The sequence below is a fragment of the Balaenoptera acutorostrata genome, chromosome 9 (genome assembly GCF_949987535.1).
Source record: "Balaenoptera acutorostrata chromosome 9, mBalAcu1.1, whole genome shotgun sequence".
In the NCBI taxonomy this organism is placed as follows: Eukaryota; Metazoa; Chordata; class Mammalia; order Artiodactyla; family Balaenopteridae; genus Balaenoptera; species Balaenoptera acutorostrata.
In genome coordinates this window covers 99,249,996-99,271,801 of record NC_080072.1, presented here as the reverse complement: position 1 = coordinate 99,271,801, position 21,806 = coordinate 99,249,996, and the positions used below count along the sequence as shown (strand labels likewise).

Below are 21,806 nucleotides of genomic sequence, written 5' to 3'. Positions count from 1 at the left end.
TACTCACTAATGGTTCAAAAACTATCCATCAGTAACTTCCACTTTCCCATGTCACAAAAAGTCACTTTCCTGCCTGGCTTTCTCAGCTCTCTCTAATTTGGTCTCCCTAACCAACAGCATTTTCCATAATGCCCTGTGTTGGAATTCCTACCTCCTTAACTTTGTTCAAGCTGTTTCTCAATTTGGAAGGCCCTCTCTGCCTATTTTGACCCCTCCCACCATCCCTCCTCCTTCTCATTCCTAAAGGGCAGAGGACTGAGCTCATCATATTCTTCAATTCATGTTTCAATATCATAACCGACCCATGAGATGTTTTTTTATCTCAACATACAATAAAGTTCCAGAAAAGGATAAAAGCACATATGGGGAAGAAATTATCGAAGAAATAATACAAGAATATTTCTAAGACCTAAGGGACATAAATATCCATCTAGAAAGCGTTCACTGCATAGCTAGCCCGAAGAAGGAAAAGAAAACTAATAACCAATCAACCAACCAATAAGACACTTAAATTTTCAGGGAATCAAGGATAAGGAAAATATCCTAAAGGCTTCTGAGGATGGAGGGAAAGTGGGTACTAAAGAGCAAAAATACACTAGAAACTAGAAGTCACTGAGGCTGTAACAATTCATAGAGCTGAATTTTTTTTTCAACCTAGAATTCTGTACCTAGTCAGTCTGAGGGTTGAATAGAGACATTTTAAGATATCAAACGTCTCAAAAATTTCACCTCTCACCTTTTCACAGAAAGCTATTTTGAGGGCATACTCCACCCAAACAAGGAAGTTAAAACAAGAAACATAAAAACATGGGAGTTAAGAAACAGGCACTCCAACACAAAGGAGAGGCAATGAAGTCCCACGATGATGGTGAGGGGAGACACCTCAGGGTGACATGGAATGCAGCACACCCAGCGAAAAACCAGTCCAGACTGGAGCCAAAACATGGCAGACTCTCATATATTAGTATACTATATTACATAATATCTACTATATTAATATGTTAATAGAATTTACTCCACAGAAAATCATATCAAGAGGATGTTTGGTAAGACGTGGTAGTGACAGGTACAAACTGAACACTAAGGAAATAAAAGCAAATCAATTATTTCAGAAAAGCAGAAGGTTGTAAAAGAAAGCAAAAGTAATTATCAACACATTATAGTATATTACTTGATACAATAGGGAGCAAAAATCACTTAAACACTGAATACTGACAGAACCAAAAAACATTCAAATTAACTATAGTCGGAAGATAGGGAGTAGGAAGGAGGGAGATAAGACATTTAAATCCTTTTCTAAACAGATAACTAATATTGCAGAATCAAGAGAAAGCAGTATAGTATATGGTTAAGGAAAAGCTTTAAGAACCGAAAAATCTGAATGGGACACAGGAGTTAGAGGGGGTAGAAGCAGGGAACTGACATTTCTGTAAGCCTTTTAGCAATTCTTTTAAACTTAAAAAAAAAAAAAATCCAAGTGCACTGATCACATCGATTTTTTTTAAAAGTAGCTTCACTATTTTAAAAACAAATCAAAACGAAACAAACAGCACAAAGCAACAACAAGCTACTAGGATGTGATGAAACAGGCATTCTCATAGTCTCATATACCTTGGGAGTGACTTTAGGACAAAAAATTGGGAACAAATTTTAATGTCTATCCAAAAAAAGTTAAGATATTTTTATTCCAGTATTTTATTCATACAAAGTAGATAATGAACTATAAGGTACAAAGAATAATTAAAGATGAAACACCCACGTAGAACCTACCATTCAGCTAAGAAATGAAACACCATGGCTTTCTGAAATTCCCATGTGCCCCACCACTAATTATATCCCTCTCCTCTCTCAAAGAGTTTAAATGCACATACTCTAATCTAGCAATTCCACTATTAGAAATTTACCCTACAGAGAGACTTGCAAAAGAATGTCCATATGTGTAAGCCTGGAAACAACAGGAATGTCCATTAAGAAGAGACTAAATGAATTACAGAATAGCCAAGTGCAAAACAATAGATGAAGCTGTTTTTTTTTCTACTTGAATTTTTACAGTATGCATTTATTACTTTTATTTAAATCAGTAAATTTAATCTCATTTATATATATTAGCTACAGGAAAAACTGTTAATTTTCTTCTTTCCTCTAAAGTCCTAAAGCACTTAGACTGTGTACCCAACGATTTAGAATAATGTGCACTGCCTGGCTTGTATTAAATAGTGTTTCACCTGTATATATAGTCTCTTCCCAAATAAAACTACTATCTCCTTTTGGGCCTTTGTCTTAGGTTTCTTATCCCATATAGCACTCAAGAGAGCTACTTAACTAGCACAATAAACAGCTTGCAAAAGTAATATATGTTAACTGTGAAAAATTCAAACATACCATAAAATGAAAGTCCTCTGATCCTGTAGCCTCAGAAATAATAGTAATGTGATGTGTAGTCATCCAATTTTCCCCCCATGCATGTTAAAATAATTCTTTTGCAACTAAATAATTTTAACAGAAATAAGGTGATATTATATATAATATACAGTTGTTTTTTTAATTTAATACACATTGACAGCTTTCCACTTAAGTATATGTAAACTGAATTCATTCTGCAGAGCATTCTGTTATATGGACTGTAGTAGACAGAATAATGATCATGGTCCCCTCTCCCACAGGAAGATGTTCATGCCCTAAAACCTAGAATCTGCGAATCTGTTATCTTACTTGGCAAAAGGAACTTTGCTGATGTGATTAAGGGTATGTATCTTGAGATAGGGGAATTATCCTGGATTATCCAAGTGGGTCCAATCTAATCACATGAGTCCTTAAAAGTTGAGAACCTTTATGACTGAAGGAGGAGGAAAGGAGTCCAGGAGCCAAAGAATAGAGCTGGCCCCTAAAAAATACCGTTAGCTGACAACCAGCAAGGAAACGGGGATCTTAATTCTATGACTGGCAAGGAACTGAATTCTCCCAAACCCAAATGAGTAAGGAAGGCCGACTGTATTCATTGCACTGTGCCATTTTATATAAGGGACTTGGGTATCTGCAGATTTTTTTATCTGCTGGGATTCCAGGACCCAATCCCCTGCGGATACTTTTTTTTGTTTTTTTTTTGGCCACGCCACGTGGCATGCAGGATCTTAGTTCCCCAGCAAGGGATCGAACAGGTGCCCCCTGCAGCAGAAGCGTGGAGCCCTAACCACTGGACCGCCAGGGAATTCCCGGGAAATACTTTTAATATAATATTACAAGGTGATAAGTTCTATGGCAGACATATTCATAGCATCCCAGAAACACTTGGCCAGACCTAGATTACTTGTGGGTCTTGGGGGTGGGGGAAACAGGGTAGAGTATGGAAAGGTTTCCTAGGAAATGAAAACTAAGCTAAATTACATAGAAACTATCAAGACAAAAGCATGGAGAAATTTTTAGTGGTTCAGCCTTGCTGGATTACAAAATACAAAGTGGAAAGGATTACCAGGGCAAAATGCCTAGAAAAGAGAATGGACTTATTAATCCATTAAGTAATGAGAAGTCATTAAAGAGTGTGAGGCAAAGGAATGAGGTAGTCAAGGCATGTGCTGTAGATCAATGACTCTGGAAGCGGGGCGAACAAATGATTGTAAGAGCCTGAAATAAGGCCGTGGCATTGAGGACAGAAAGGAAAAGATACACTGGATACAATCATTTAAGAGATAGAATCCATCCTCTCAATATTTATTGAGCACCTACTATGTGCCAGGCAGTCAGGTGCTGATATAAAAGAAAGCTTCTTTTGTACAAAAAAATGCCTCCTATGAAGTTATAACAGTCCAAACTAGAGAACTGACAGCAAATTAGAACCTCCGTTTACCCTATATTTATTAAAATCTTCAATGACTGCCTTACTTCTAATTAGTGAATAAATCCCTGTTTTACCCTACCACTGACGTAACAGAACTTGGTCACATCCTTTCTTAGCCTTTATCTTTCCCATCTTTACTAGGACCTTTCTAGTTTGTTTAGTTTCTGTATGGTACCTCCTATCACCCTCCAATCACTGTAGTTGCCATTTATTTGGTTGTTAATGGTGCCTCATTTCTTCCGCCCAAACCTAACTTTCCAATGCCAAGACTCCGTTAGAAAAAAAGACAAGGAGAAAATATTCTATTCACAGTAGCAAAATGGGTCCAATTCTTTTACTCACCCTTCATTTTCTCCACCAAGCAATCTGAATAGAGCCCAGTTCTAGCATACAGACAATAAGAGCATGGGCCTTGAAGCCGGAATGTCTGGCCACGGATTCTGGTTCGACTTACTAGCTGTGTGACCTTCAGCAAATTCCTTAACCTCACTGTGCCTTGGTTTCTCCCACTGCTAAATGAGGATAACAGTAATATCTACTCAGAGGGTTACATGAATATGTATCAGTATAGGATTATGAGTTAAAATAAGTAAAGTACTTAGCATCATTTTTTCTCACACAGTAAATGTTCAATAAATATTAGCTATTGTTACTCCTTGTATTTTGGATGTCGTTAAGTGCTCTATTGCTTTAGGACACAACTGATAATGGATTTTGCCACAGTCTCTTAAACGGAAGCTTACCTTGGCACCAGCCAATTCCTTCATCATGAAGAGAGAATCATCAGCTCGTTCATCGTCATCATCATCATAATTTGGGGAGGGAGCTCCCTCTGCTCCTTGCCTCAACAGGCTGCCGCTTCCTCTAGGATCAAAGGGATCAACCACAATGGGCTCAGTACCTTTAATTTCACATCGGCAGAAGGGACAGCCCTGGCCTTCTGATTCCTGCAAAGGAAACAGGAGATGGTAACAGACACATCTGAAAGTTCTCAAAATATTCGTCTACTAAAAATACATTTCCTAGAAACGAAAAAAGAATCAAAAGTTTAGAACCTACCCCACAAACCAGGCCATTCTTTATATCCATATAGGATATATAATCCCCAATTCTTCATTGTCATTACTTAGCTGAGAAAAAGCATGGTTTGGATCCATACCTGCCAGGATGTTAGACAGGATGTGCACATGAGGTGTCCACAGGGTTCAATCTTTACATCTTTATCATTTTCAGCACATATTTTACACAGTTGGAATGTGGAGCCCATCTCACAGTATAATTCATATTGTTCCTTTGATTAAAAAGAAATTAAGAGATTATTCAGCCTATTGCAAATATTTGTTGAATGAATGACTGCAACTGTAAATGCTAAAAACAGGGAAATTGAAAACTGTTACTTTTAATACTAATTTTGCTTGTATAAATGTGTCACAACAGTGTTCAATTAAAACAGAAAGCACTTAGTCTTGGTCCTACTTTTTTTTTTTTTTTGGCCGCACCCTGCAGCATGTGGGATCTTAGTTCCCAGACCAGGGATCGAATCTGTGCCCCCTGCAATGGAAGCACGGAGTCTTAACCACTGGACCACCAGAGAAGTCCTTTGGTCCTATTTTAAGAAGCACAGTTTAAAAAGAAACCACACAGGATTTTCCTGGTCTCGCAGTGGTTAAGAATCTGCCTGCCAATGCAGGGGACACAGGTTCAAGCCCTGGTCTGGGAAAATCCCACATGCCGTGGAGCAACTAAGCCCGTGCGCCACAACTACTGAGCCTATGCTCTAGAGCCAGCAAGCCACAACTACTGAAGCCCACGTGCCTAGAGCCCGTGCTCTGCAACCAAGAGAAGCCACTGCAATGAGAAGCCCGCGCACAGCAATGAAGAGTAGCCCCCACTCGCTGCAACGAAGACCCAATGCAGCCAAAAAAAATTAAAATAAATAAATTTATTTAAAAAAAGGAAAAGAAACCACACACACTTAAATTCACTAATCTAGCCAATGGTTTAAAATTTAAGTGTTCCAATCACTTAATATAATTCTACTGTCAGTTCTGCAAAGTAATATACAAAAGCTTGGCTCTAGTAATATGGTTATAATTTAAAACAAAGTTCACCTGGGTCACTTTGATGTGGTCTTGGGGAGTTGGTTCACATAAGCCTGTCAGGTCTGGATTCTGATTCCGTCCATCAGGGAACAAATAGCTATAAAAAGAGTAACCAATCTTGGGGTTCTATTGAAGCCAATTTATCACTGCTTACTAATATAGACAAATGTTAATCTAGGAATTCTCTCATTCTAAAAGGGCAATTTTGCATAAGTGCAAAGATAAATTTTACTAGTACTTCAAAAAAATTAAATAACACAGATCAGTTCCAAGAAGATACTCTCCAAACACTGATATTCTTTCTCCAGGGCACAATGCCACAGGCTCTATTTTAATCAAGGGATTGACAAACTTTTTTGTAGAGGACCAGAGAGTAAATATTTCAGGCTGTGCAAGCCGCGTTAAGTCTATGTCACATATTCTTCTTTGGTTGTTTTTTTAACAACACCTTAAAAAGGAAAAACTATCTTAGATGCAGGCTGTACCAAAACACCGAGTCTGTGGGCCGCAGTTTACCAACTCCTATTTTAATCTGTGGATGGCCACAAAGTGTAAATTCTTAATTTAAACGACATTTGCTTTGACCAAAGACCTGAAATACCTTTGTTTACAGATTTAACACTGAGAGACACTAATTTAACCACTGGACCACCAGAGAAGTCTGTTAATTTAAAAGAAATGTAACAAGAAGCAAATTAAGCCACCAAGATCAACTACCAGGAAGCTACTAGCATCAAACTGCTCTGACATTTGGGGAAGTACCCCTTTCAGCTCCAATGTTACTGTAGAAGATGATGCATAATGGAAAATGGATTTTCCTAATCACTTTAAAACACAAGTAGTTTTCTGATACCTGGTCAACTGTTAGTATTTTTAGTGCTTACCAACTGATAATCAATTTGAATTCCAAAAGGAATAGCAATTCTGGAATAAATAAGAACTTAGTCATAAATATTAGCAGAGGTTACAAAAGCCCATAGCCTGAAGAAATGCTGCTGAATCAAAACGAAGTTAGGATGAAGGCAGATGAAGGCCACTCACTGAGCCTGCTGCCATCAGGAACATCTAATCATTCTAATGTTGGCTAGTCAAATAACAGGTAACGTTTTCTGCTAATTGGTATATTTTAAAATCTAGTATTGATGTGGAAATAAATTAACATTTAGAAAAAAAGAAAGATAAAATTTACTTAGGGTAACAAGTGAAGTAGTAGAGAAAAATAATTTCACTCAAGGAATCCTTTCAAAAGAAAAACAGAAGTCCTACTGAAGCTGAAAATCCAAACAATATAACCTGTCAATATGTGTACTGAATCTTTATCTGTAGAAGAAACCTGGAATAAAGTCATTAATGATGCAGTTTTACAGCCCCTAAGTTCCTAGACTCTAGCAGATGGAAAACAGTATGTACTCACAAGCCTTCCCTGAAGCCATCAATCAGCGCTTGGAAGAGAGGTTTATTGTGAGGGATTGTCTGGAGAATGTTCCCATCAGCAGTGACATACCCAATAGCCCACTGACCCAGACGAGTACAGCTCAGCCGGAAAATGTAACTGAGAACAGAGAGAGACAAAATCTTTAATATACACGCTTGCATTAGGGTGGAAAGACAAGACAGAGACAAAAATCAAAAGGACCATCAATAATAGATTCTTCAGTGGCTTCAGACCAAAACCAAAAGACATATAAGCTCAATTCTTAAGTGGCTTGAAAGCATTTATCAAATCATAGTATCTGAATAAGTCAATTCCTCTGATAAACAGACATCAATCCTGACACAGAAATGTGGTCACTGGGGAACTAGTAAAAGATCATATTTCCTCTATTTCAGCAAAGGTCACAGGAGAATAAAGTTCAAGTGAATAAACCTCTTTGCTTCATTGCACTGACCTGCCAGGTTTGTGAATGAATTTCTGGAGCCGAGCTTTCACTTCATCATATGTCAGGAAAGCCATGTAACCAGGATGAGTTACAGCAAGACTGTTCCAGTTCCTGAGCAAAGAAGACCAGGGCTAAGGAAACAAGAGATCAATCAGACCATTTGGCTCAAGACATACAACCAGCCTCAGAGCAATGAAGAACAAAAGGAAAAACAACCTGAATTCTCAATTATAAATTCTCCATTTAGTGTCACATATTTTCAATCATGTTGTTACTTTAAGGGAAGACAAACATGTTTGGGAAATAAGAACTCTGAAAAGCTAAGAAGAAAATTACACATGCTTATAGGGAGAAACTTAACTGTACAAAATGAAATTCAGAAAATTTCCAAGCAGCTCTAACCAACAGTAGTGAGGCTAAACAACAAACAAAAACAGAGAAACAGGGCAAGGCCTAGATGTGCAAGTAAGAAGTTTCAAGTAAAGGTTTATGCAAGGTGGCATATACACCCATTGTTTTTAGAAAAAGAAAGAAATGAGTTCTTTGTGAAGCATCAATACATCTCAATATTAACAATCAAGAATTTCAATAGCATAGGAGAAAAAGCTGGAAACATACATAAATGTTCAATAACAGAACTCATTAAATATATTATACCCATCTTTAGGATGTTCTACAACCGTTAAAATGATGCAAAGAAGAATATTTAATAATAGAGAAAGATTATACATGTGAGGGGAATAAAGCAGATTATATAGTTATTCTTTTTACAAAAAAAAATATGTATATATAAAATACAAAGTAGTTTTAACCTTTTTTTTTTTTTTTGGATATAGTTTCTAGAATGAATAAAAATATTTTCATAATAGGCAAAAATCCCAAATGTCCAAATGTTATTTTTTAAAAAGGTTTCTCTTCAGAAAAATAGCAATAACTAGTTTAGCCAACATTTTAGTATCCTACCTGAAAGAGTCGTGTAAAGATGTCAAATTCAAACACTGAAATATAATCATTGCAGGTCAGATCAATAGTGGATTTCAGAGCCATGGCCTCCAGCCCAGAACTGATGGGATGTACTTCATGAAGGGCCTGTCTGAAGCTCTTCCAAGGTACTATTGTCCTAGGATGGGAGTGGGGGTAGGAGAGAAGGCACAGAGTGAGATAACAGATAATTTCAGGCATTGCTACATTCAAGGAAAAGAGAGCCACATTAAGCTCTCAATATCAATTTCAATTTTCTTAAAGAAGCTCAACTATATTTTACATTGAGAACAGAAAGGGCATAAATGATACATTTCTTAACTTTCTAATGAATAAATTAATAATAGAGACATCTTTTTCTACTTTTCTTTGGCAGAATGCCACAAGTTCATTCCCTTTCTCATCTTTCTTCAGACATTTGTTCTATTAGAGAAGCACTGGAAAGAGAGATAAGATTATCCTTTTTGTATAACAGATGTAACCTGTGTCCAGATCTTTACTAACTGAAAGCTTGTGTTTAACTTCTTAAAAGCACATAAAACATTCTGTGTTCTTTTGAGGAACCCACACTATCAAGGACTTCACTAGAGGAATATAGGCTTAAGGTACAGGAAGAACAGAGTTCTGATAGAGATGAAGAAGAAATTATTTAACATAAGAATGATTAAACCCCAGATATGGCTAGCAAAAGATATTGTGGGATTTCTATTTCTCAAGATCTTAAAAAAAAAAAAAAACTCATTGCCTTTGAAAAGTTTATGTATTCACCTGCCTGAAAGTAAGAGAACAAGTGGCGTGTCAAGCTCTTTTCTAATGTAGCTAGTTATTAAGTTAAAGGAAAAAGTTAAACTCATTCCCATTCTCTTCAACTGTTTTTAAAAATCATTAATTATTCTATATTTAATGTTTAAACATGATTTTTTAAAATAAATCAAGCGTTTAACAAACGTCAAATCAATATGTAGTATATACCTGAAACTAACTTAATAGTGTGCGTCAACTATATTTCAATTAAAAAGAAAGAAAGAAAGCATTTAAAGGGAGATTTACAATAGGATCTGTATATTCAACTGAAAAATTTTATTGTTTTCTACCTTTTCAGTTCTTTGAACCAAAATTTCAGAGGATATTCAAGAATATTTATATTAATACTTAAAAACATAAACTTGTCTCATAAAACTGTCTATATAATGTAAGACTTCTGAATATCAGAAAGATGATATAACAAAGTGGAAAGACAAGCCGTAGACTAGGAGAAAATATCTCTAATGTAAATGACTAACAAAGAGTTAGTATCTTACAAGAGGAAAAAGACAAACAACTCAATAGGAAAATGGACAAGTCAGGAATAGGAATAGGAAGGTCAGAATAAGAATTTTGATTGGTGACAAATGTGAAAAGGTGCTCAAGCTCCCTTGTCATTTAGGAATATAACGCAAAATATGATACCAATACATATCATCAGTGTTAGTCAAATTGCAGAGCTACTGGAACATGTGTACACTACTTATAGGAATATAAACTGGTACAACCACCGTGGAAAGCAATTAGGCAATATTTGGCAAAGCAGAAGATGTGAAACCCCCTGACTCAGCAATTCCACTTCTAGGTATGTAACTATTGAGAAACTCTTGCATATGAAGACAAATACAATTTTGCTTTCTGCAGCACTGTTTTGCAATAGCAAATAGTTTGAAATGTAAATGTCCATTAACAGCATAATGGCTGAGCAAAGAAAGAGAAGAGCATTCAATCAAAGAGCGTGGGTTTCAACGGAACTGCAAAGGTTTCTTTCTTTTAAAAAAAATAATCAGAGCAAAAAAGGTTGGGAAGTAGGTACACACATATTATTTTTCTGTTTCCCATGTTTTAAATATTCCATCAATACAAAACTAAACAAAAACCCAAAACACAAGCTTTAGTTCTTCATAGTTCAAATTCATTATTTTGAGTCTTACTTTTCCCCAAAAGCTTTCCTCCAAAATTCTGCAGCATCTGCTTTAGTAATCCGAAATGTGTCTCCCTGAAAGAGTCCACTTGGAAAGATTCCTTTTAGTTCTGCCAGCATGTGGCTGAAGATCAGGGACAGTTTGGTTAGGTTTCGCCTACAAATGATCAGAAGTGCAATGATTAAATGAACACATAAAATTATTTTTATTTTAAATGTGCTGAAATCACTACACTAGGTGTGTAATTATAATGCAAGAAAGACTGCTGCATTCACTAGGTCCACTCCTTTCCCTCTGTTCAATGTTATATGGTAAATAAGAAAAATTAAACAGTAATCTATTTTAAGACTTTTAATCTTAAATTAATCAGACCTAATAACTGAGCATAAACTTACATGAACAAACTTACTTTTTTAGGATGACAGGTAAAGAGGACTCAACAAATAAGTGTAAGAAGTTGTACACTGCTATAACCATTCACTCACAAAAGAAATGTTAGAAAAGCAAAATATATTTTTTCCTGTTTTGCATGAACTAATCTGGATGTTTAAATTACCACAACTCATCTAAATTAAAAATAAAGGCTTCCCTGGTGGCTCAGTGGTTAAGAATCCGCCTGCCAATGCAGGGGTTCAAGCCCTGGTCTGGGAAGATCCCACATGCCGCAGAGCAACTAAGCCCATGTGCCACAACTACTGAGCCTACGTGCCACAACTACTGAAGCCCACGCACCTAGAGCCCGTGCTCTGCAACAAAGAGAAGGCACCGCAATGAGAAGCCCGTGCACCACAACGAAGAGTAGCCCCCGCTCACCGCAACTAGAAAAAGCTCGCGCGCGCAGCAGTGAAGACCCAACACAGCCAAAGATAAAATTAATTAATTTTTTAAAAAGTCAATTTTTGTCATACAAGTGGACTATGAAATTTCAAGTCAATTCATGATCAATTTTATGGCCTAAAAATTCTCTTTAATACAGATAGATTTTTCTCTTTTAATGCTATACTGGAGGGTCACCACTAGTCCCATCTTTGTCTTTCCTGGATAAAATGCTGCACTAAGTCTCTATAGCCCTAACTTTTCTGCAAAACACTGCTGAAATCTTTCTAATCAGCTTTTCAACAAATCAGCTTCAGCTTTTTGATATTTGTCTTCCTGCACTTGTATCAAGTTATATTCTTTCTAGTTTCCTATTTCTGAAAGTATCTACAAAAGTGATAAAATTAATATTCTTTGAAGACAGCCTAAAATAATTCATATGCTAAATAGCTCAAGTAAGATAAAAAATACAAGCACTTATCCAATCCCTAAACTCCATTAACTGTTTTCCTCCTGGTACTTTGAGAGCCTTCAATTATTGCTGGTTAGGACTTTTACTATTTTACCAAAGAGGAAACAAAAATAGAAACTATCGAGAATATATAACAGATAACATGATAGAAAATCTGCAAAGCACAAATTAGTCCCAATGACTTCCCAAAGACTTCTGCAGGACACCAGACTGCACTCAATATTTATATAACATTTTGCCAAATGTTAATCCTTAAAGATAAGCAGGAGAGAGTCCATGATTCCCTTAAGATATGCTAAGCTGTTGAGAACCTACTATGTGTAAAGAGCTATGCTAAACAGTATAGCAGGAAAACATGTATCAGAGAAAATACTGGGTGGGTCAAAAAGTGCCTTCGGTTTTTTAAGTAAAAATAAAAGACACATTTTTCATTTTCACCAAGAACTTTATTGAACAATGTATTCACCCTTTTGTTCCACTACCTTCTGCCATTTTTCAGGCAACTTCATAATTCCATCTTCCCAAAACTTTTTATCTTTTTGAGCAAAGAACTGTTCTAGGTGCCTTTTACAGTCTTTCAGGGAATTGAAATTTTTTCCATTAAGAGAATTTTGTAAAGACCGAAATAAATGGAAATCCGAAGGTGCAATGTCTGGTGAATACGGCGGATGAATCAGAACTTCCCAGCCAAGCTGTAACAGTTTTTGCCTGGTCATCAAAGAAACATGCGATCTTGCGTTATCCTGATGGAAGATTATGCACTTTCTGTTGACTAATTCTGGACACTTTTCGTCGAGTGCCACTTTCAGTTGGTCTAACTGAGAGCAGTACTTGTTGGAATTAATCGTTTGGTTTTCCAGAAGGAGCTCATAATAGAGGACTCCCTTCCAATCCCACCATATACACATCACCTTCTTTGGATGAAGACCAGCCTTTGGTGTGGTTGGTGGTGGTTCATTTCGCTTGCCCCACAATCTCTTCCGTTCCACACTATTGTACAGTATCCACTTTTCATCGCCCGTCACAATTTGTTTTAAAAATGGAATGTTTCATTATGTTTCAGTAGAGAATCGCATGCGGAAATATGGTCAAGAAGGTTTCTTTCGCTTAACTTATTTGGAACCCAAACATCAAAGCGATTCACATAACCAAGCTAGTGCAAATGATTTTCAACGCTTGATTTGGATATTTTGAGTATGTCGGCTATCTCCAGCGTGGTATAACGTTGATTGTTCTCAATTATTGTTTCGATTTGATAGCTATCAACTTCAACTGGTCTACCCGACTTTGAAGTATCATCCAGCGAGAAATCTCCAGCATGAAACTTCACAAACCACTTTTGACACGTTCGATCAGTCACAGCACCTTCTCCATACACTGCACAAATCTTTTTGTGCATTTCAGTTGCATTTTTACCTTTCTTGAAATAATAAAGCATAATATGCTGAAAATGTTGCTTTTTTTCTTCCATCTTCAATATTAAAATGACTACACAAAAATTCACCTATTTTGATAAGTCTTTTTTTAAATGCACACTGATATGACAGCTGTCACATACAATCTAACAAAATTGTTTCGAATGAAGTTAAAGACAACCAAGTTCTACTAGAGCCATCTTACAGAAAAAACTGAACGAACCTTTGGCCCACACAATACATATATCATACTCCCAAGGTTACAACAGAACTCTTTCTGCAAGAAATAGGTTTGAATCTTACTTCTTCCTGAAAATGTCTTTCCTTAGTTTCTCCAATGTCATCCTCTCTTGGTTCTCCTACTTGCTTTTGTTCTTCCTTTGGCTATTCTTTCTATTCTCCTAACATAACTATTTCCCAAGAATTTGCTCTCCATCATTTTCCTTTCTTTCCCCATGTACTCTCTTGACTCTTCCTTTGCAATCTCAAGGCTTCAGAAACTGCTTTGCAAAAGATTCCCAAATTTTAGGCCTTAGTAGCTTTCCAAATGCCTACTGCATTTCTCCATTCAAATGCTAGCAACACATTCAAAATTAAACTAACCTTCCTTGGGGATTGGGGGGGGGGGTGGTAATAACAGATTTTGGGAATTTGGGATTAACAGATACACACTACTACATACAAAATAGATAAACAACAAGGACCTACTGTATAGCACAGGAAACTATATTCATTATCTTGTAATAACCTATAATAGAAAAGAATAGGAAAAAGAATATATATATACAACTGAATCACTTTGCTATACACCTGAAACACTGTAAATCAACTATACTTCAATTAAAAAAAAGAAAAACAAATTTGTTAATTGGAATTAAATAAATCTTTATACCTCTAAAAAATAAATAAACTAACCTTCTTTCTCAAACCTGCTCTTTCTTCATGTTCTCTATTTTCTGTATTTAATGACAACACCATCTTACTTCCCACAAGTTCAGAACCTTAGAGTCAGTCATCTTAGCTGCCTCCATTTTCTTTATTCTCCATATCTGACTTGTCAATTTGCTAATCGTCTGTTGTCAATCCTACCTTTGAATTTGTATTATTATTCTAATATGCACTCCTTGCTACCTGCGTCTACCTACTCCATAATTCAAACTTCCGTCTTCAGTCTATCCCTATGCACGTTCAATCATACCACATATAACTGCCTTTCGGGGCAGGGGGGAACAATTTCTACAGTACCAGTGGGACAAAATCCAAACTCAACTTTGATTTTTAGACTTTCCACTAACCTGGGTCTAACCTACCTTTATAACTAATTTCACTAGTATATTCTACTCAAACTGAACATTTTACCTCTTCTTATACATACTACCCTTATTCACTTTTGCACCTCTGAACCACTGCTTATTTGTTCCTTAGTCTGCAAAAGACCCAGCTTAACTGTCATTTCCTAAGAAGCCAGCTAGAAGTAATAAACCTCTAAAATACCCCCAGTATTTTCACTGAAGTTCTCTTATGTCATCTGAACCCATCTTGAACTACAGTTATTTGTGTACATGAGGGCTGAATTGATTTCTGATATATATTTATATCCCTTTGGCATCTGGCATAATTTCTAACCTTTATTATACCTTTAGAAAACATCTGACTGTATACTGTGTGCTAGGCACTAGGGATGGATACAACAATGCAACAAAACAAAATTCCTAGTTTTATAGCATTCACATTCCCATGGCAGAGTATCAGGTAGTAGGAGAAAAAGGCTTTGAAGAAAAACAAAGCAGGGTATGAGAAGAGAGGCGTGTAAGATTGCCGTTTTAGAGGGGGTGGTCTTAGGAACCTCTCTTATTGTTGATTTTTAAGCCAATTCTGAAGTGAAGGCAGGAAGCGAGTCTTTGGATGACTGGGCCATGTCAGCATCTTTGACTCTTTAAATAATTTTCCACTGAGAATCTACCAGGTATCCAGTACTATGCTAGATCAGAGATAAAATATACATACCAAAATATAATGGAGAAAAAGCTTTTTTAATTTGTGAAGTCAGCCACAAAGAGGTGACAGTCATTGACCGCCAGGACGTAATGGCACCAGGTGCCTAAGAGCAATTTGAAGTGCTGACTGAAATGGTTACTGAAAATCAATTTAAGACACTTTCATACTCAAGGATGCATCCCCCAAAAAGCCAGCTTACATTTCTTAAAACCACCAGAGATGTGCACTGTAAGCATCACACTTCCTAAGACGAAAAACAAGAATCTACAAAAGCCCATGGGTCAGAGTATTCTGTAAGTGGTCTGAGTTTAAATTCTGTTTCAATAACATTTTAAGGCCTTAGGCTTATGGCTCAGTGTCTACAGTGTATAGGGCAGAATTTAATCAGCAAAATCTGTCTGAACACGTAAACTAAGAACAATGAGGCATGATGGATATTTGGGCTTATTACAAGTAAGCAATACATTTCAAAATTCTGTCAGCAGTTACTTCAATTCATACAATATGTTCTAACATTTCTCCAAATATCCACAAAGAAACACAACTGTTCTATTTTTTGTAAATGCCCTGAAGACAAAACTTTTCTTTCTTTGAGTAGCAGCAAGTAGGATCAATACAAGCTTTTCTTTAACTCAGTATTTGAAGAAAGTCATTTTTACTATCTTTCACGCTAACCATTTACATCTAAGCAACTGCAAATTCTACTCTATAGCTTCCATCTTTCCCTTCTCTTGTCCTCTCACAACTTCCCCATAATCAAATGCTGATTCAGTATGCAGTGTCAATTTTTAAAAAGGTTCAAGACTGGTGTGAGTTCTTTTCCCCCTACCTCAGGTCCTACTCTAAAAGCCAATGTACCTTTGTACCTCAGGCCTAAAGTAATGGTATACATTTTCTTGTGCATAATTTCAGCTAGTAAGGGACTAAGATTTATATGTCACTAATATTTAAGTATATAAAAATTAAATGCACAATTATAGCTCCTCTTTTAGCTTCAAAAGTAGAAAGATAAATACAACCTGATAGAAACCACAATCACCATTTCTATAGATCAAGCAAGACAGTATGGGAAAGTAGCCTTTATATGAATATGAGATAAACAGAAAACTCCTCAAATGATGCTAACCAATGCATTTTCTATTACACAAAATACTGAAAAACAAGCTGCCTTGTAACTCTTGGCCACAAAGTACGTTGCAGAGAAAGAGGAAATGGAAAAAAGAACATAGTATGGGGAGATATATTAACCCTCTATATTAAAATGTATTTATTAATGTTTAAGACAAGTACGGGGCTTCCCTGGTGGCGCAGCGGTTGAGAATCTGCCTGCCAATGCAGGGAACACGGGTTCGAGCCCTGGTCCGGGAAGATCCCACATGCCACGGAGCAACTAGGCCCGTGAGCCACAATTACTGAGCCTGCGCATCTGGAGCCTGTGCTCCGCAACAAGAGAGGCCGCGATAGTGAGAGGCCCGCGCACCGCGATGAAGAATGGCCCTAGCTTGCCGCAACTGGAGAAAGCCCTCGCACAGAAACGAAGACCCAACACAGCCATAAGTAAATAAATAAATAAATAAAATTTAAAAAAAAAACCCTCTATATTGAAATGTACTTATTAATGTTTAAGACAAGTATGGGGCTTCCCTGGTGGAGCAGTGGTTGAGAGTCTGACTGCCAATGAGGGGGACACGGGTTCGAGCCCTGGTCCGGGAAGATCCCACATGCCGCGGAGCAACTAAGCCCGTGCACCACAACTACTGAGCCTGTGCTCTGGAGCCCGCGAACCACCACTTCTGTGCCCACGTGCCACAACTACTGAAGCCCATGCACCTAGAGCCCGTGCTCCACAACGAGGGAAGCCACCGCAGTGAGAAGCCCGCGCACCGCGACGAAGAGTAGCCCCCGCTCGCCGCAACTGGAGAAAGCCCGTGCGCAGCAACGAAGACACAACGCAGCCAAAAACAAATAAATTAAATAAATTTAAAAAAAAAAAAAAAGACAAGTACGGAGAGTAGTACCACTCTTTTTTGTTTTAATGAGAATGTTCCATCCCTTAGAAGTACAATAAAAGTTTCAAGAAGAAAAAGACTGTTGAGAAATGAATATTAAGAGATTGAGATCTTCTTGGACTTCCTTGGTGGCGCAGTGGTTAAGAATCCGCCTGCCAATGCAGGGGACACGGGTTCAAGCCCTGGTCCGGGAATATCCCACATGCCGTGGAGCAACTAAGCCTGTGCACCACAACTACGCCCGTGCGCCACAACTACTGAGCTTGCGCTCTAGAGCCCACAAGCCACAACTACTGAGCCCACATGCCACAACTACTGAAGCTCGCATGCCTTAGAGCCCGTGCTCAGCAACAAGAGAAGCCACCGCAATGAAAAGCCTGCACACCCCACGAAGAGCACCCCCTGATCTCTACAATTAGAGAAAGCCTGCGTGCAGCAACGAAGACCAACGCAGCCAAAAATAAATAAATAAATAAATTTATTTATTTATTTAAAAAAAGAGAGAGGTTGAGATCTTCTAGAAAAAAATTAAATGATGACTTACAAAACGATCAGTCCAATGTATTCATAAAGATATTCTCACTTATGGTACTTTTTCTGAAACTCCATTTGGACAGAGATAAATTCTATAACTGACAAGCATGCTCTGTTTATTCTTTCTACAAAGGAGTACCTGAAAATATATATAATAGTCAAGACAACTAGAAATCTAAAATGTATTTCCTGGTCTCCCATTAATTTATTGTGTCCTGTGAGGTTATTTAACCTCTCTGGGCCTCCATTGATTCCAATGTAATATAAGGAAGCTGGAACCAATTACTCTTAAAGATATCTTTCCATTTATAAAAATGTATAAATTTATGCTATATCACTGATTTGAAACTGGAAAAGAAACCTTAACTTCAGCAGTTTAATTTCATAAGATTGAAGAAGAAAGACATGAGAGAAAGAAAGCTAGCACTTTATCCTTATGTGACAGAGGACTAGAAATTATGTCAAGAAATAATAATTTTTAGAAGTATATTTTATTTCTGCCTGCAAAGAATTTAAATGAACTTATATCTTATGGAATTTAAATGAACAGTTAATTGTATGAACCATATATGGGGATAAATTAAAATACTGTTATCTACTCGTAACATTAGGGATCTGGCTAAACTCCAGAATCTGTAGTGGATTATTTTACTCAAAGAATTTTATCATTTCTGAAGAAATAACATGGAAACATCAAAAATCATCTCAGCTATATGAAAATACTATCACATGTGAAAATGGTTCAAAGACTCAGAAGTCGTTTTGATTTTTAAAAAGAGAAGAAAGTGGAGCTTTCCTTTTGAAAACAATAATTTAGTTAATATGTATATAATTATTATAAAATTCTTCCAATTTCTGTTTGACTTTTATAATAAAAAAAATTTTATAATAAAACATTGGGGGGAAACCCCAATAATCTATTTTAATAATATCTGTAGACCCAATGATCCTGTACTTCCCAGCGGGTAAATTTCAGAATGATTAACACAATACAATGATTGACAAACAAACTGCACAACATTATACAATACCATTTTGGAGCTGTAAAATATTTCCCAAATGAGATCACAATATAACTCACTCTTTGCCATTCAGCCATGGTGTGGGCTGTAAAACCTATATAGATGATGATAAATAATTATACTGCTCAATAGTGAAGTGAACAATACTTTTAAGTATTTCATTTACTGGTACTATTTCAGTGATAACTGAGCTGCTTTTTCTATTCATTAACCTCCAAAACCTTATATGCAAACACTAGTGTCATCCAAAGAATGCTGAGTGAGAACCTACTGAGATGACATTTATAACTCAATAGCAGCATTCTCTGCTCACAGTAATCAGCTTTAAAAATAGATACAACGGAACTTCTTTTAACAAAGCTTCACAGGAAGTCAATGAAGTACTGTTTAACTCTTATCTGCTTAAGCTGCTAAAAAAAAAAGGGGGTGGGGCGAGGCAAAAAGCATCACCTATTCAAAAAAATTCTAAGCCAATATATCTAAAAATATCAATGGCCTTTTTCACTAAACATATTAAGTATATTTGATAATATACTAATGGTCCTGCTTCTGAGAACCCCAAGTTACATGGTAACAGATTACAACATTATCATTCAGAGCATTTTGAGCTGTTTCATAGAATTTTAAACCTAAAGAAACACTAATCTAATTCACCAGGTAAAAGGGAAGGCAGCAGCCCACATGAGAATCTCCAGCATGCCCCTCGTACTTCTATCAGATTAATCTTAAAACACAGACTCAACCTCCTTAATCCTTCTACATCAAAATCCTCAATGACTTCCCAATAACCACTAAAAAAGTTCAAGTTGCTATGCTTGTAAGTCAAAGCACTCACAATATGGTCCTGATTCACCTTTCTAGACATATACTATTAAATATTTCCCAAAACATTCTATACTTTCCAGGCCCCAGGCCTTCAGTGATGGTGTTACATCAGTAATATATGTCCTCTCCTTCTCTAATAGTTAACATTAAGAGCTTACTGTGTATCAGATACTTTGTTAAGCTACATGTATACCTCACTTAATTCTCATAATAATGCTTTGAAATAGAAATTACTAATCCTATTTTACAAGGAGAAACAAAGACTTAGTGACATCAAATAACCTGCCCAAGGTCACAGAGCAAATAAGTGGCAGAGCAGGTCTGTGACTCAAGAGCCCAGGCTTTCTGGTATGATACGTATTTCCTTTACAATGACTATGGTTACTTAAGTCCTGCCCATTCAAAATTCATTTTAAATGCTATCTTCTTGGTGTGGATGCTGGGGAGGGCGGGGGGGGGGGCGGGGGGGCGGGGAAGGATTCCCAGTCTTCATTCAATGTCTACTTTCAAACTGAGACACCCCACACCCACATGCCCCACAGCATCTTGCTCACACTCTGTACTGGCTTCATCATGTTCTACTTTGTATCAGTTGTCCTATTCCCCAGCTGGATGACAACTCCTTAAGGGCAGGGACAGTGAAGGTGCCTTACACACTCTATGCCCTGCAGTGGTGAGCACACTGCCTTGCACTTAAGAGACATTCAATACGCTTATAGACTTAAAAAATATTACTTACTTTTTAAATAAACTTTTTATTTTGGAATTTTAGATTTACAGAAAAGTTGCAAAGATAGTACAAAGCATTCCCATATACCCCTCATTCAGCTCTGGTTTCCCTTAATATTACTGTCGTACATTTGCCAAAACTAAGAAACCAACATCAGTACAGTGCTATTAACTATACCCTAGACCTTATTCAGGTTTCACCAGTTTTTTCCATTAATGTCCTTAACTATCCTGGGATCCAATCTAGGATACTACATTATATTTATTCGTCACATCTCCTTAGTCTCCCCTGGTCTGTAATAGCTTCTTAGTCTTTCCTTGTTTTTCATGACCTTAATAGTTTTGAGGAGTACTGGGGTTAGGTATTTTGTAGAACGTGTCTCAATATGTAAAGCCGATGTTTTTCTCATGCTCTGACTGGGGTTATGAGTTTATGGACACAATATCACAGAAGTGAAGTGCCTATCTCAACACATCATATTGGAGGGTACATGAAGTCCACATGACATCATTGGTGATGTTAACCTTGACCACCTGGTTAAGGCAGTGAGTATCTGCCATGCTTCTCCACTGTAGTCACTACTGGAAAAGATTTATTTTTTCACAGATACATTCCTTCTTTCCTAACTCATGTAAAACAGATCACTTACACCCAAGTTAGTATTTTTAAATGATTAATGTGATACATTCTCATTAAAGCACACACCATAGAGACATAATATTTATAAGTTAATACCTTTGGTTTTAGTGTGGTTGAAAAAAAAGAAAAATAGCTTAAAACTCATTGTGAACATTCAGCAAATGTTCACTAAGTTACATTAACTTATGGTACTCTCATCATTATTTCCTAAAGAGTTCAAGAATATAATCAGACTTCTCTATATTTCAAAACAACCTTTGAATTTACTCAACCCAAGTTCTGAAAGACAGCTATGTAAGTTACATACACTGGAGCATCTGTCTGCAGCTAAAAGCCTATTAACCCTGAGAACTGATTACTATTTCTCTATACCAGTTCCTTAAAGAACATACAAACACATCAGTAACATAATACAGAAATCTCCAAAACTTCTCATACCCTCCCCCCAACAAATGACAAAAACCACCAAGTACTTTTCAGAAGTTTTATCCTGTGAACTTAAAAAATAAACTTAAAAGTATATAGATACATAGACAGACAAAGCAAATTATATACCGAGCAAGAGACAGCTCTAATACAATCTAATCAAGTATATAGAA

The 21,806-nt window shown here is 36.8% G+C and overlaps 1 protein-coding gene across 2 annotated transcripts in view; it reads right to left on the bottom strand.

Moving 5' to 3' along the window:
• The window catches only part of CBL (Cbl proto-oncogene), a 91,667-nt gene that overhangs the window by 25,341 nt on the left and 44,520 nt on the right, over positions 1 to 21,806 (bottom strand). For both annotated transcript variants that reach the window (XM_057552376.1, XM_057552377.1), the window contains exons 3-9: positions 10,757 to 10,903; positions 8,781 to 8,937; positions 7,827 to 7,948; positions 7,352 to 7,489; positions 5,947 to 6,034; positions 4,995 to 5,126; positions 4,579 to 4,782 (exon numbers count right to left, since the gene is read on the bottom strand). In XM_057552376.1, coding sequence (XP_057408359.1) covers positions 4,579 to 4,782; positions 4,995 to 5,126; positions 5,947 to 6,034; positions 7,352 to 7,489; positions 7,827 to 7,948; positions 8,781 to 8,937; positions 10,757 to 10,903 — 988 coding nt within the window. The remainder of the gene's footprint in view (positions 1 to 4,578; positions 4,783 to 4,994; positions 5,127 to 5,946; positions 6,035 to 7,351; positions 7,490 to 7,826; positions 7,949 to 8,780; positions 8,938 to 10,756; positions 10,904 to 21,806) is intronic.